The 14,393-nt window shown below is 40.8% G+C and overlaps 1 protein-coding gene across 2 annotated transcripts in view; it reads left to right on the plus strand.

Moving 5' to 3' along the window:
* The window catches only part of LOC137359843 (BSD domain-containing protein 1-like), a 37,546-nt gene extending 25,988 nt beyond the window's left edge, over positions 1 to 11,558 (plus strand). Inside the window, exons 11-13 of one of the 2 annotated variants that reach the window (XM_068025540.1) lie at positions 3,614 to 3,708; positions 3,805 to 3,831; positions 11,460 to 11,558. In XM_068025540.1, the coding sequence (XP_067881641.1) occupies positions 3,614 to 3,708; positions 3,805 to 3,831; positions 11,460 to 11,471 (134 nt within the window). In that variant the 3' untranslated portion in view covers positions 11,472 to 11,558. Of the gene's footprint in view, positions 1 to 3,613; positions 3,709 to 3,804; positions 7,111 to 11,459 lie in introns of those variants that run through there. The other variant, XM_068025538.1, reaches the window with a different exon arrangement.
* Positions 11,559 to 14,393: the final 2,835 nt, after the last annotated feature.

Consider the following 14,393-nt stretch of genomic DNA (forward strand, 5'->3'; position numbering starts at 1 on the left):
AAAGACAGATGAAAGCTGAACATGTTTTGGAGGACTAAATAAGAGGCTTTTATAACAGAGTGCTGCAAACTGTGACACCAATTTTAGTCTTGTTACCACCCCATTTATGCCTATAAATGGGACAATAGTGTGATTAGTATTGCAAAACAAAATGCCAGCGTAGTGCTGGAATCTAGTTTTTGTGTGGCTTTCCATTTTAGATCGCCAATGTTGTTGCCTGAAACAGTTGGGGGCCCAACTGAACTATTGAAATGGGGGTCAGTTGATGTAACTAAGACCTCCAGTGATTTTTCAGGTGAATTGGCGCTGTTACCACTACTTCCTCAAACTGCCCACAAATCGGGGGCAGTACAGATTATGAACCTCTCTAAGGTAAGGGGACCTTGGTAGGAGGAATAGATGTGCAGAGTATTTCTTAAATGTTAAGAGATTAGAAAGTGTAGATATACAAAGGGACCTGGGCGTCCTCGTCAATAAATCACTGAAAGCTAACATGCAGGTGCAGTGAGCAATTGGGAAGGCTAATGGTATGTTACCCTTTATTGCAAGAGGATTTGAGTACAGGAGTAGTGAAGCCTTGCTTCAATTATGTAGAAGCTTGGTTCGACCACACCTCAAATACTGTGTGCAGTTTTGGTCCGCTTACCTTTGGAAGGATATTATTGCCATAGAGGGAGTGCAACAAAGGTTCACCAGACTTGTTCCCGGGATGGCGGGACTGTCCTATGAAGAGAGATTGGGGAAACTGGGGTTGTATTCTCTAAAGTTTCAAAAGATGAGAGGTGATCTCCTTGAATCCTACAAAATATTTAAAGGGATAGACAGGGTAGATGCAGCTAAGATGTTTCCCCTGGCTGGGGAGTCTAGAACCAGGAGACACAATTTCAAAATATGGGGGAAGCTACTTCAGAGAGAGATGAGGAGAAATTTCTTTACTCAGAGGGTTGTGAATCTTTGGAATTCTCTACCCCAGAGGGCTGTGGAGCTCAGTCATTGAGTATGTTTAAAGCAGATATTGACAAATTTCTAAACACAAATGACATAAAGGAATATGGGGATAGTGTGGGGAAAAAGGCATTGGAGTGGATGATCAGCCATGATCATATTGAATGGCAGGGCAGGCTGAATAGACTGAATGGCCTACTCCTCCTGTATTCCTATGAGCATTCTAGCATTATATGGGATACTCACCTACTGTCATTTAAAAGCTTGGGAGACATTTTGTTCATAATTTATAGTGGTTCCTTTCTTAAAGCGGTTTGTAGTGACTCTACAACCTTTTGAAATCTCATTGGGTACGAGCAACATACTTTCAAAATGGGCACCTTTTCTGTTCTGGCCAAAGGAAGAGGAATTTCAGAATCAGGTAGAAGGAGCACATGAAGCTGCAGGGAAACCAGCAAGAAAGAGGCCAGCTCACAGGAAGTTTTGCCCTCCCAGCTGCATATGTAGAAAAAAATACATGCACCTCTGTTTAACAGTGCATAGGAAGGCTGCAGTTTTCTCGGGAAGCTGTCAGTATTGTGTCACTTCCTGCGACCAACCGCCACAACAAGCATGTTGCCTTTTGTAGTCAAGGTTACTATGGCACTGAACATCTTTGGATGCAGCAGAAGGTAGTCTGCTACAGGGATTACGCAGACATGGCTGCAGGGTGACCAAGGATGGGAACTGATCTTCCCGGGCCATTCAATATTTAGGAAGGACAAGCAAAAAGGGAAAGGAGGTGGGGTAGTGTTGTTAGTGAAGGAGGAAATCACTGTAATAGTGAGGAAGGATATTAGCTCCACCCATACAGATTCCACATGATTTTCCAAGCCAAGAAACACCAAGGGGCAGAAAATGTTGGGGGTTGTCTATAGGCCCCCAACAGTAGTGGAGATGCAAGGGATGGCATTAAACAGGAAATTAGAGATGCATGCAATAAGGGTACAAGGGTAATCATGGGTGACTTGAATCTACATAATGATTGGTCAAACCAAATTAGCAATAATACTGTGGAGGAGGATTTCCTGGTGTGTGTATGTGATGATTTTTTTAGTCCAATACGTTGAGGAATCAACTAGAGAACAGGCTATCCTAGACTGGGTATTGTGCAATGAGAAAGGATTAATTAACAATCTTGTTGTGTGGGGTCCCATGGGCAGGAGGTCTAGTCTGGCAGACATGTTCTTCAGGACTCTGCCAACTGGGTCACTGGTGTTGCTAGCAAGCTACTCTTGATGGGAATTGAAGTCCATCCAGAGTATATTCTGTTCCCTTGCTACACTCGGTGCTTCTTCCAAGTGGTGCTCAACATAGAGAAGCACAGGTTCATCAGCTGAAGGAGGGCAGCAGGAGGTTTCCTTGCCCATGCTTGACCTGATGCCATGAGTCTTCATGGCATCCAGAGTTCATTTTCGGGACTCCCAAAGCAACTCTCTCCTCAATATATACCACTGTGCCGCCACCTCCGCTGGATCTGTCCTACCATTGGGACAGAACATATCCAGGGATGGTAATGAAGGAGTCTGGAATATTGGATGTAAGGTATGATTCAGTGAGTATGACTATGTCAGGCTGTTGCTTGACTAATCTGTGGGACAGCTCTCCCAAATTTGGCACAAATCCCCAGATATTAGTGTTGATTATGCAGTGTATGCCTTTGTCGTTTCTGGTGCCTAGGCTGATGCTGAATGGTTTGTCCGAATTTATTTGTCAAATTTCCTGTAGCAGTTTGATACAACAGTGGCTTGCTCGGCCATTTCAGAAGGCAGTTAAGAGCCAACCACATTGCTGTGGGTCTGGAGTTATAAGTAGGGTAAGGATGGCAAATGTTCTTCCCTGCATGATATTAGTGAACCAGATGGGTTTTTTATAACAATCTGGTCATTTCATGATTTTCATTACTGAGACTAGTTTTTTTTTTAATTCCAAATTTATTTATTTATTGCATTTATATTCTACCAGCTACTGTGATGGGATTCGAGCTTGAGTTCTTGGAGCATCAATCTGGGCCTCTGGATTAGTAGCCCAGTAACATCACCACTATGCTACCATTCCCTTAGCACTTGCAGTAGATATTAAATTGAAGCCCATGCATTAAATGATTCGAACTATTCAACTAAGACATCGGGCAGGCAGTGTAATTGCGCCTCCAGTCCAATGTCTACACAAAGTTTAAAAAATTGGCTTCAATGTTTGTTCTCCTCTTGTTGAATGCAGTTGTATTTTTTGGATCGATATATGTTACTCTTATATGGTGGAAAAGGCTGCTGCTTAATTAGTCTAAATCCACCTGCAGGAGATGTATCTTTGCCAATCATTAAGGCTCAAATTAACTCAAAATAGTGCAACCAACAGGAGAAAAACTAACATGAATAAGTTCTCAGACAGGAAAAAAAATGGCCCAGGTCTTTTGTAACTGAAGAATGGGATTTTGAAGGTTGAAACTGGCCATATGTTGGCTACACCAGGGTTTATAGGATTGAGTAACCTTCCAGTTATAATAGTTGTGACTGGCTTTTAACAGTAAGAATCTATAATATTGATGCATATTTAGAAACTCTCCTCAATGATTTGCTGAATTGTGTTTTATGGACTTGGGTTTCATGGTTTTGTTTTTTTGCAATAGAAAATTGCGTTGAAAACTCGGATGAAGATCTTGATCTGGACATGACTGAAGAGGAAATCCAGATGACTTTATCTCGAGCTGAAGCCTTGGGAGAGGTGTTTGTTTTGTTCTGCAATGATTTTCTGCCTTGGTGATTACAGGTTGCAAGGTGGCCACTGTAATACAATTAAAACATTCTTTTTCTTTTGCAGCTTGAATCTGAAGAGTGGGATGATTGGGTATGTGAACAGAAGTGAACTCTTGACATCCAAACTATTACCTACAATATTTGTTGCACAAAAGCTTAAGTAACTGGGTGCTATGTCACAAGCTGTTGCCATTATTTGAGTGCTGCATTAAAAGAGACAGTTAAGTGTTTATGGCCACATGTCTCTGCTAAATTTATAGCATCTCAAACAACAGTCATTTTTACAATGATGTGCAGTTTTATGAGGATTAAAGACCTGCCTTTGAACATAACCTATACCTAATAAAGAATGTGAAATTTCAGTGATAGATGCTAATACTGAATAAAATTCTGGTAGCCTTGCTCTAATCCACACTCTCATAGCACAGCAGAAAATTGACTGGCTTTCTTTTAAAAGTTGCAAGAATAAGACTGAGGATGATCCAAAAATTGTGCATTATGCAATCAATAGCCCCAGTAACCCTGTGATCATAAGAACACAAGAAATGGGAGCAGGGATAGACCATCCAGCCTGCGAGCCTGCTCTGCCATTCAATAAGATCATGGCTGATCTGTTTGTTTTTGACTACCTAGTAGATTGAAAATCTGTCTAACTCAGCCTTGAATATATTCAATGACCCAGTCTCCACTGCCCTCTGAAGTGGAGAATTCCCAATATTAATGACCCTCAGAGAAAGTCCTCCTCATTTCTGTCCTAAATGGGAGACCCCTTATTTTTAAACTGTGTCCCACAAGGCAAAACATCCTCTCGGCATCTACCCTGTCAAGCCCCTTCAGAATCTTGTGTTTCAATAAGATCACCTCTCATTCTTCGAAACTCCAAGAGCATAGGCCCAACCTGCCCAACCTTTCCTTGTAAGACAATGCCTTCATCCTAGGAATCAGCCTCATGAACCTTCTTTGAACTGCTTCAAATGCAAGTCTATCCCTCCCTAAATAAGGAGACCAAAACTGTACACAGTGCTCTAGGTGTGGTCTCACCAATGTCTTGTACAGTTGTAGCAAGACTTCCCAACTTTTATACTCCACCCCCTTGCAATAAATAACATTCCATTTGTTTTCCTAATTACTTGCTGTGTGTGCATGCTAACATTTTGTGATTCATGTACAGGGATACCCATATCCCTCTACACTGCAGCATTCTGCAGTCTGTCTCCATGTAAATAATCTGCTTTTCTATTCTTCCTGCCAAAGTGGACAACCTCACATTTTCCCACATTATACTCCATTTGCCAAATTTTAGCAAAGAAGACATTGGTAACTTGTGTTAGAAAAGATTGCATAGCAAATTGGTTTCTCTATGGCCCTGTCTTATAAAAGTTGAGAGCTGTGGTCATTTTCTGTGCCACAAGCAGCAATACATGCTGTGATTCTTGCTTCCTGATCTGACTGCAGTAGCAAACAGCTTCATGACTCAAGCACAACCTCCAAAGACAGAGCTCCTAGGAAAGGTCTTTGTGCACATATCTTGCTGGATGGGTGCTGCTAAGATAGTGTAGCTTTTTTTCTGGTGCTACCAGATAAATCCGCCTTCCCTTACAGCTTCTTGCTGCTTTTAGCATTTCCTGAAATTTATGTGACTGTGCTTTTCAGATGAAAATCCAGTGGGCCTAGGTCCTGACAACACATCCTTACCCTTGCAAAAAGACAAATATTGATTTGCACCCCCTCACAACCCAGGAATTTTGGGGCCTTGGACTTCAATTACTCCTGTTTACGATGCCATCAATGATTTGCTAGCATTGCATTAATCTTGCATCTACCTGCACTTCCTGTCCACAAAATTTACTTCCTGTTGTAATGAGTCACTTTTTTTTTTATTTCAACATTTGAACACTGCTCATGCCTCCAGTCTTTTGCAGACAATCACCTCTCATCCAGCAGCTCATTGAGTAAAGGAGGAAGCAGAATGCTTAATTGCAATCTACAAGAGGAAAGGGCTTCACAACTTGCAATTGCCAGTATCAATTTCACTAGACCAGTCTTGCAGTAGATGTGAGAGATGGCTAAGAATGGGAAATTGTGGCTGCAAAGTGTGTCGTCCTCCATAGCATAATGCTGTAATTCAACAAGCTGAACTATTTACTACAAATTTTGATCAATGTTCCCAAAAAGGCAAAAATAATTATCTTGTATGTTCGCTGTGCTAGTGGTTGGGTGGACAGTTTTTGTGTGTGAATGCAAGAAAAGATGAGTTCATTTCTTTGTTTTCAAAGCTTAACTACCTTGCTGCCACCTCTAAGTCTTTAACTGACTAAGATTTATTCCAGCTTCCAGTCATGTTCTACCCATATAATAGTCATCAAAACCTTTAGCAAATTTATTTGTCAGTCAGCTATCCATCAATATAAAAACAATTACTGCATTTATATGGTCCCTGTTCATGCCAATATTTCAGTGTGCTTTGCGGTGTTGCAAAATGGAATATTTTTCTATTTATGGCATGCTGTTCCAGTACTGAATGTTCAGTCAGACCCAGCAGGGTGCAGTGTTTAAGCTACTACTTTTTGTATGTATCTTTTTCTACTGACCAATTTTTTGGCTTCTCCAAATTTATGCTAATTTGTAAGTAATTTTGTGCATTGGGACAGCCAAAATTCATTTCGTCCAACACCCTGAAACAGTGAAACATTTTCTGGCCAGCTTGCCACAAGCTGCCCATACATTGCTGCAAATTGAATCCTATTCGATTTATGAGCAATCAGATGCAGGTATGAACACATCGCTTAGATTAACTTTTTTTATAATAAACTATGTTGGAAGTGAAGCTGAAAAAAGTAAACTTTTTTTTCTCATGCCCTTTGGTTTTTGGGATTGCTTCCAATGTTAAAGCTATATACTTTTAAAAGTTGAAAATTCCCATGTGATTGAGAAATATTATGGCGAGAATGTCCCCTGATCCCTCCAGGATCTTACAAACTCAAATATCCAGTCACGTAACCTTGAAAAGAAGAATTCCTACGTGAAGCTAGTTCTATATCAAATCTTGATCAACTGTCCCCCAAAAAGACCAAAATAATAGCCACCTACATTTACTGAAAGTGTTTAGGTGGGTGACTTATCTTTTCTTGTATTCAGATACATGAGTTTGTACTTTCTTTGGTTTCAATGCTGCAAAAATAGTGCTGAATGTTAGAACATACATAGAAAACTCAACTGGCAACAGATAATGTAGGACTTGTTCCATTAATGGTAAATGTCCTTTGAAAGCAGATCTTAATATCCAACTCATCCCTATTTTGTCTATGTCAACCAAATGTATATATTAATTTATAAAGTAAGAAAACTCAATAAAGAGAATTAAATGACTACAGTCTGTTTTGAAAATGCTACTGGCATTAGTGCAGTATATCTTTATTTGACTAGTGAGCTACATATCACTAGGGAAGTGCTACAATAACCTGAAGTTTTTCAGAAAACTCTCGTGACATTTTATGAGTCACTTATTATTGTGCTTTATCTTAATGGGTTTCCATTATTTATAAAATCATGAACAACTTCCTTTTCTATAGGACCTTCAACATAGTAGAATATCCCAAAAAATTTCATTGGGGCATTATCAAACAAAATTTGACTGAGCCACAGAAGGAGATATGGGACAGATGATCAAAAGTTTAGTCAAAGAGGTATGTTTCAAGGAGCCTCTTAAAGGAGGCGAGGGGCGAGGTTTAGGGTAAGAATTCCAGAGCTTAGGGCCCAGGCAGCTGAAGGCACGGCTGCCAATGGTAGTGATTCAATCTGAGATGATCAAGGGGCTGGTATTGGGGGGGGGGGGGGAGGGGGGAAAGACAGATCTCTAAGGGTTGTGGGGCTGAAGGAGGTTAGAGAGATAGGGAGGAATGAAACCATGGAGGGATTTGAAAACCAGGATGAGAATTTTAAAATTGAGCGATTGCTAGATTGGGAGCCAATGTAGGTCAGGAATGATGGGTGAACAGGACTTGTGCAAGCTTTGGATATGCAGCAGAGGCTAACCTTCAGTTTATGGAGGATGGAAGATGAGGGGCCAGCCAAATTGACCCAAGGTTTATTTCCATTTCTTTAAAGCTGCCAGTTTAAACCTTTGAGTTGTCAAAATGATGGACTGCATTCATTCAAATGTCACTAGACTTTTTTTTTAAGAATTCATGAAACATGAATACTGATGACTCAGACAGGGAAACAAATGCTTTCAATAATTCATATCTTTTATTAATACAACAGTTTAAGAGTTAAACTTGTGTAAATAAATGTCAATCCCTTGAAGATATTTCAGAATAAAGATGTGATTTAATGCCTAAAGTTGCTCAAATTTGAAAATGCAGTCAGTTTTGAATTTGAACATTAACTTTTTATTTAATACTCAAGGAAACTTTGCTGAATAAACTTTTTTAATGCCCCAATTTCTAACTATATTGAGTAAATGAATTCCAGACTTTTAGATTATGCACAAAAGCTTCCTGCAGTACTGTTGAAACTCAATCTCCATAGGGCTTACAAACAGCTCAAATTGTGTTGTTGTTGACCTGATCAGATTGTAGAGTTGTAGTTACTCCCAAATATCCTTATGTCCATTTTGGAGGTTTTTTCAAGTTTCTGTATTTTTTGGTATATGTGTGTGTATATGTATATATTAATTATTTTATGGTATATGCTTTTTCTTTCAGACCCTCTCATTTTCTGAAGTATCATGCAATGTTAGTCAATCTGAAGAGTTACGAGATAAAAGACAATAGATAAAAAAATAACCTGTCAAATACAGACAATAAGACTTCTTTTGCTTCTCCTAGCATCACCCAGTGTGGTTACCACAATAAATTATCTAACAGTTACTGATATTAGAAGATCTGCCATGCCATTGTTCATACATTTTGTGGTGTCTAGCACACAGTTTTGAAGTTTAGCTTTGAACATTACCTAGCACTTTAAGGTCACTTTTTAATATGCAAGTATAGCTAGTTTTCATGGGTTGTAAACTGTTGAGATTATTCACAATGCAGATCATAAATTGATACAGCACAGGAGGTGGCCATTTGGCTGTATTCTTTGGTACAGCTATCCAATTAGTCCCAGTTCCCTGCTCTTTCCTGATAGCCCTGTAATGTTTTTCCCTTCAAATATTTATCCAAGTTTATTTTGAAAATTACTATTAAATCTGCTTCCACCACCCTTTCAGGCAGTGCACTGCAAATCACAACTTACTGTTTGTTTTTTTTTAAAAAAGCAACATAGGGAACCTTTTTTTTAAATTGCCTTAAATCTGTGTCAACTGGTTACTGACCTTTTTGCCACTGGGAACAATTTCTCCTTATTTACTCTATCAAAACTATCCATGATTTTGAGCATCTCCTCTTAACCTTCTCTGCTCTAAGAACAACCCCAGTTTCCCCAGTCTCTCTACATATGGCAGTCCCTCGTCCCTGGTACCATTCTAGTAAATCTCTGCTTCCTCTTTAAGGCCTTGACATCCTTACTAAAGTGTGGTACTCAGAATTGAATGTGATACTTAAACTAAGGCCCAATCAGTGTTTTATAAATGTTTAGTATAACTTCTTTGCTTCTTGTACTCTTCTGCTCATTATAAAGCCAAGAATCCCATTTTTTTTTACCAACCCTCTCAACTTTGTCCCGCCACTTTCAAAGATTTGTGTACATAGCACCCACCCCCCACCCCCACACACACCCAGGTCTCTCTTCCTGTCCCTCTTTAAAATTATTCCATTTAGTTGACATTGGCACTCATTCTTCCTACCAAAATCTATCACTTCACGCTTCTGTGCATTCCATTTCATTTGCCATATGTCTGCCCATTTTCCCTATTCTGTTTATGCCTTCCTGAAGTCATCTTATCCTCGTCATTTACACAGTTTCCAAAATTCATGTCATTTGCAAGCTTTGAAATTATGCCCTGTATATGTACATTTGCATCATTAATGTACTGTGTATAAAAAAAAAACAGGGATTCTAATACAGACCCCGGTGGAATACCACAGTATACTTCTCTCCAGTTTGAAAAGCAACCATTCACCACTATCCCTTAGCCAATTCCGTATCCATACTGTCACTGTTCTTTTAATCCAGTGGGCTTTAATTTTGCTAAGGTGGATCATGTACTTTTGCAAGCACCTTTTGAAAGTCTATATACACAGCATCAATTTCTTACCCTTATTAACTCTCTCCTCTACTAAGTTTCCAAAATATTAGTTTCAGGCAGATGGTAATATGATTGGCTTTTAAAGTTGGTTTTGTGACGCTGAAGACTGATCGACATGGGCTACATACAACACTTAATTTTTATTTGCGTGGATATACAATCATTTCTTATTGTGGATGAGATGTTAAACCAGAATTTCGTCTGGTGTTCAGGTGGAGGGGTGGAGCAGGGCAGGATGGCAGAGGGTTCTCCTGGATTCTAGACACCATTGAACCAATGCCGCCACCAGAACCAATTAGCTGGTTATTTAGCTCCTTTACTGAATGTGTCAGTATCCTGGCTGCTGCATGTGCCAACTAAACGGCAGTCGCTACATTTTAACAGAAATGTATTATCTATGAAGCGCTTTGGGATGTCCCGAGGACGGGAACGAAGCTAAAGTTTTCTTCCCTCGCCCCATCACTGGATCTTGGATATCGAGGAGATAGCAATTTCCCGACTATCGACTGCTGTTTCTGTTCGAGTCGGCCTTCTAGCCAAGGATATGCCAACATTTCTGCTCTGCGCTGTGTCAGTTTGAGTCCATATTGTATCAAGTGCTTCGCAGCCGCCCTCCTACTGATCTGTGCCATTCCCGGTTGAAAAACAGCTGTCGCTGGCCCTCGCAACCTATCTCTCGCAGCCTGTCCCTGGCGCTGCCCCTCACGCATCAACAGTGTGTCTTTGTGACACTGGGCGCCGCTGCTGTGCTCCCGGCGCCGACGCAAAGCTGAGACATTTCCACCAAAGACTGATTACTGTAACTAGGAGCATCGGCGTGGCTGTTCATTATTAGACCTGGTACAACATTGACGGAGAGGACTCTCTTATGGTAATAGAACCTATACCAACCCAGAATATTAGAAGCAGCTCTTCCACATCCACGCAAACATAGCAAATAACATGAAGTAAGGGCAACAGTCACTCTAGGTAGCTGATATTGGGCAATTCGTAGGATATTAACAGGCACTTTAATCGAGAGCTCAAAACCATTGACTTGCTTTTATCCCTATTATTTTGTCTATTTGAGGACTTTTATAACAATTGTATTTTGAAGGACGGCTACTAAATATTTAACAAAAAGCAACAAAAAACCCTGAAGGTGCTGGATGGAAATCTGAAACAAAAGCTTGACAATGCTGGAAGCTCTCAGTAGATCTGGCAGCGTCTGTTCAGATAACAGGACTTTCTTTGTTAACATGTTTCCCCTCCTTCCTCTAGTGTTGTTTTCTGTTAAACGCTGTCGCATCCGGATTGAGCTCCAGTTTTGAAGGGGCTACACCCGAAGCGTTGACCGCTCTGTTCAAGCTGCAGCCTGACCCGCTGAATGTCAGCAGCATTTTCTGATTTTCTTACCGCTGTTCAATGATTTTGGACTGGCCGCCTCGGTTTGTTTGTTTATAGGGTTGGGGCTGTTTTGGGGTGTGGATGTGCTGAAGTTGATTTCTTCTACACTTACTGCTCTGCTCCTTTCCTCTCCTCACCAGCTCGTAAGTTAACATTATGACGGCTGAATTGACTGCTATGCAGTCCCGGAGGTTTCTGGAGGCAGGGGACTGTTTGATGTCCGGGGAGCGGCAGGGTGAAACGGGAGCCGTGCAGCAGCGCCTAGGCTCCACCTCAGACTGGGAAGCTTGCGCTGAGATCTTTCCATCGCCCCGTCACGGACGGTAAGATATTCCTCATCACCGCACACTTCACTGGAGCCTCCTCTTCGCTCTTTCTTCACTTAACTAGTCTAATGCTGCCCCCTACTGCAGTGTGCTGCCAGACAGCGAACCTTTCTAATGGACACAGCTTCCAATGGCCAGAAGAGGGCTTTGGAGCTCCTCTCCCAGTAGTAGCATTTAAATATTCAGAGAGTGTAGGCAACATCAAATTGTAACTTAAAAACAGAAAGTGCTAGAAATACTCAACAGGTCTGGCAGCATCTGTGGAGAGAGAAGCAGAGTTAACATTTCAGGTCAGTGACCCTTTCATCAGAACTGGCAGAGGTTAGAAAAGAATTAGGTATGAAGCAAGTGAAGGTGGGGGTGGGGGGGGGGGTGGGGGAGAGTTGGGGGTTGTTGGGGAAGAGAACAAAAGGGAAGGTGTGTGATAAGGCAGAGGGCAAGAGAGATCTGTCCTATTACACACCTTCCCTTTTCTCTTCTCCACCAAACCCTTACTTGCTTAAGACCTAATGCTTTTCTAACGTTTACCAGTTCTGATGAAATGTCACAAACCTGAAATGTTAACACTGCTTCTCTTTCCACAGAAGCTGCCAGACCTGCTGAGAATTTCCAGAACTTTCTGTTTTCATTTCAGATTTCCAGAATCTGCAGTATTTTGCTTTTATTATCAGATTGTAAAATATTCCGGCCCACTTGCAATCACTCAGTTTGACACAGCATTGGATTTACCCTCCGTGTGGTGTCAGATTAACATGGTATGAAATTATTCCACTGAGAATTCTCTTGCCGTTTCTGTGTGAAATTAGGTTATCAGTTGATGATCTTTGGAAGTTTGGGTCAAAATATAGGGCTGAATTTTATAAGCATGCTGCATTTTGTGGCAGCGTGCTCTCATCTCGGTGGTCTGCTCACGCGAATGTGCTGTCGCTGAGCCCCCACGATATTTCACGCAGGGATTCATTTAAATGGAGGGGGCGGAACGTCTGCCCCAATGACGTAAAGGAGGCAGATGCTCTGTCCCCACAACGGCGTCCAGCACCATCACGCAGGCGCTGGCGCTATTTTTAAAGCGCTTCAAGCCCTTCAATCTCATTTCAATAATCAAAGCTGTTGCTTCACCAGAAGCTACCTTCAACTTAGATTACCCTCTCCCACAAACCCCTCCCCCCACTGAGTCCTCATGTATTACAGTGACATATCCCCTCACAAAAGCACCTTTTCATTTTGTGAACTTTCTCCTCTAAGTTCAGAACCTTCGATCCTCAACTGCTTCCCATCATCCCCACAACCAATTACAACAGTTCTCCCCTCTCCCCCCACTGCCCTGAAGTTTTCACTCTTCCTCCCTCTGTACCAGTGTCATACCTTGGAACTCCGCCGCAGCAAGGTAAGTTGATTTGCATGTTGTTTAAATCAATTTTAATATTTAAATGAAGGCCACACCGCCACCAGTAAAATGCGGCGGGGCCTTCTCGCGTCGATGGTGGTGGAGGACCATTCCCACAGGTATTTTACAGGTCACCCCCACGACCCCTGACATCAAGGGGCTGGTAAAATTCAGCCCATAGGCTCTGATAAATAATGGCATATGAACAAATGGCCCGTTATTAATACACAAATCAGCCAACAACTTGTGGCGAGGAAGAGATACCCCATGAATTGTGAATTACCACAGGTTGCTGGTCCCCTGTTAGATTCATGCAACTTCAATCTCACCCTTAACCTCCCAGTTGTTCCATTTTGCATATTAATTGCCCATTAAATGAACCACAGATAGTTAAAAAGTAATTAGTAGTGCAAGTACCCTTTCTAGCAATGTGATAATTGTTTATGACTGCCAATCAACCCATCTTGCCCAGAAAGTGAACAATTAAAAGTGTGGGTGTCTTATTTCTTCAAGTTGTGAATTGTATTAGATTTTTAAAATGTCAAATTTTACATTTTAATTTGTTTTACTTTTCCTTTCTGTCTTGTTATTTTCTCTTAATCCGTTTTTCCATTTCTTTATTTCCCTTTCTGTACCTAATTTGGCATTGAATTCACCCACTTGAATTCACCCTCCTTCTCATTTGTTGCTCTATTTATTTCTCAGACCTTTATTTTCATTGGTTAAGAAGATACATTGTTCCATTATTCACCAAGTTCCCTGTTGCCCTCACCACGTCATTATCAGCTCACATTTCCAACAACATTGTGAGCAAAACCTTTGAAAGCTTAGAATAGTTTGTGCCCATTTAACAAGGGATGCCATAAGATTTCCCACTTCAGCAAAATCTGGGCCATACACAATTGGAAAGGAGTTTTGTTTTTCCCTTGATTTGTGACTCACCTAAACCTTATTGAGTGCAAAAAGTAAAAGAAAAAAATTGTGGCTGAACAGATGATGTGCACAACCCAATCTTCCACACAAAAAAACTCCTACAAATTTAATAATGGTTGGTATTGAATATACAATCTGGGATTAATATCAGTCTATATACAGTCATTCTGGTGTTTTTTTCAGTATTTTTTATGATGTTCAGCTTAAGAATTTCTAAGCCAGTATCACCAGTCATTTCATCAGCATTTACTGTTTGAACATTTTTAATCAATAGAAAACGAGTCAAAAAATATTAAGCTTCCTGAAGATGCAAGTTTAAAAACAAGAATGTGCTATTCAGCTTTGCTCATCATCTAAGTCTGTGCTTAGGATCCACACAACTATGTTTTCTTTTCCCATATGCTTTGGCATTAAGTCTTTCTCCCATT

The sequence above is a fragment of the Heterodontus francisci genome, chromosome 3, assembly GCF_036365525.1.
Source record: "Heterodontus francisci isolate sHetFra1 chromosome 3, sHetFra1.hap1, whole genome shotgun sequence".
NCBI classification, from domain to species: domain Eukaryota; kingdom Metazoa; phylum Chordata; class Chondrichthyes; order Heterodontiformes; family Heterodontidae; genus Heterodontus; species Heterodontus francisci.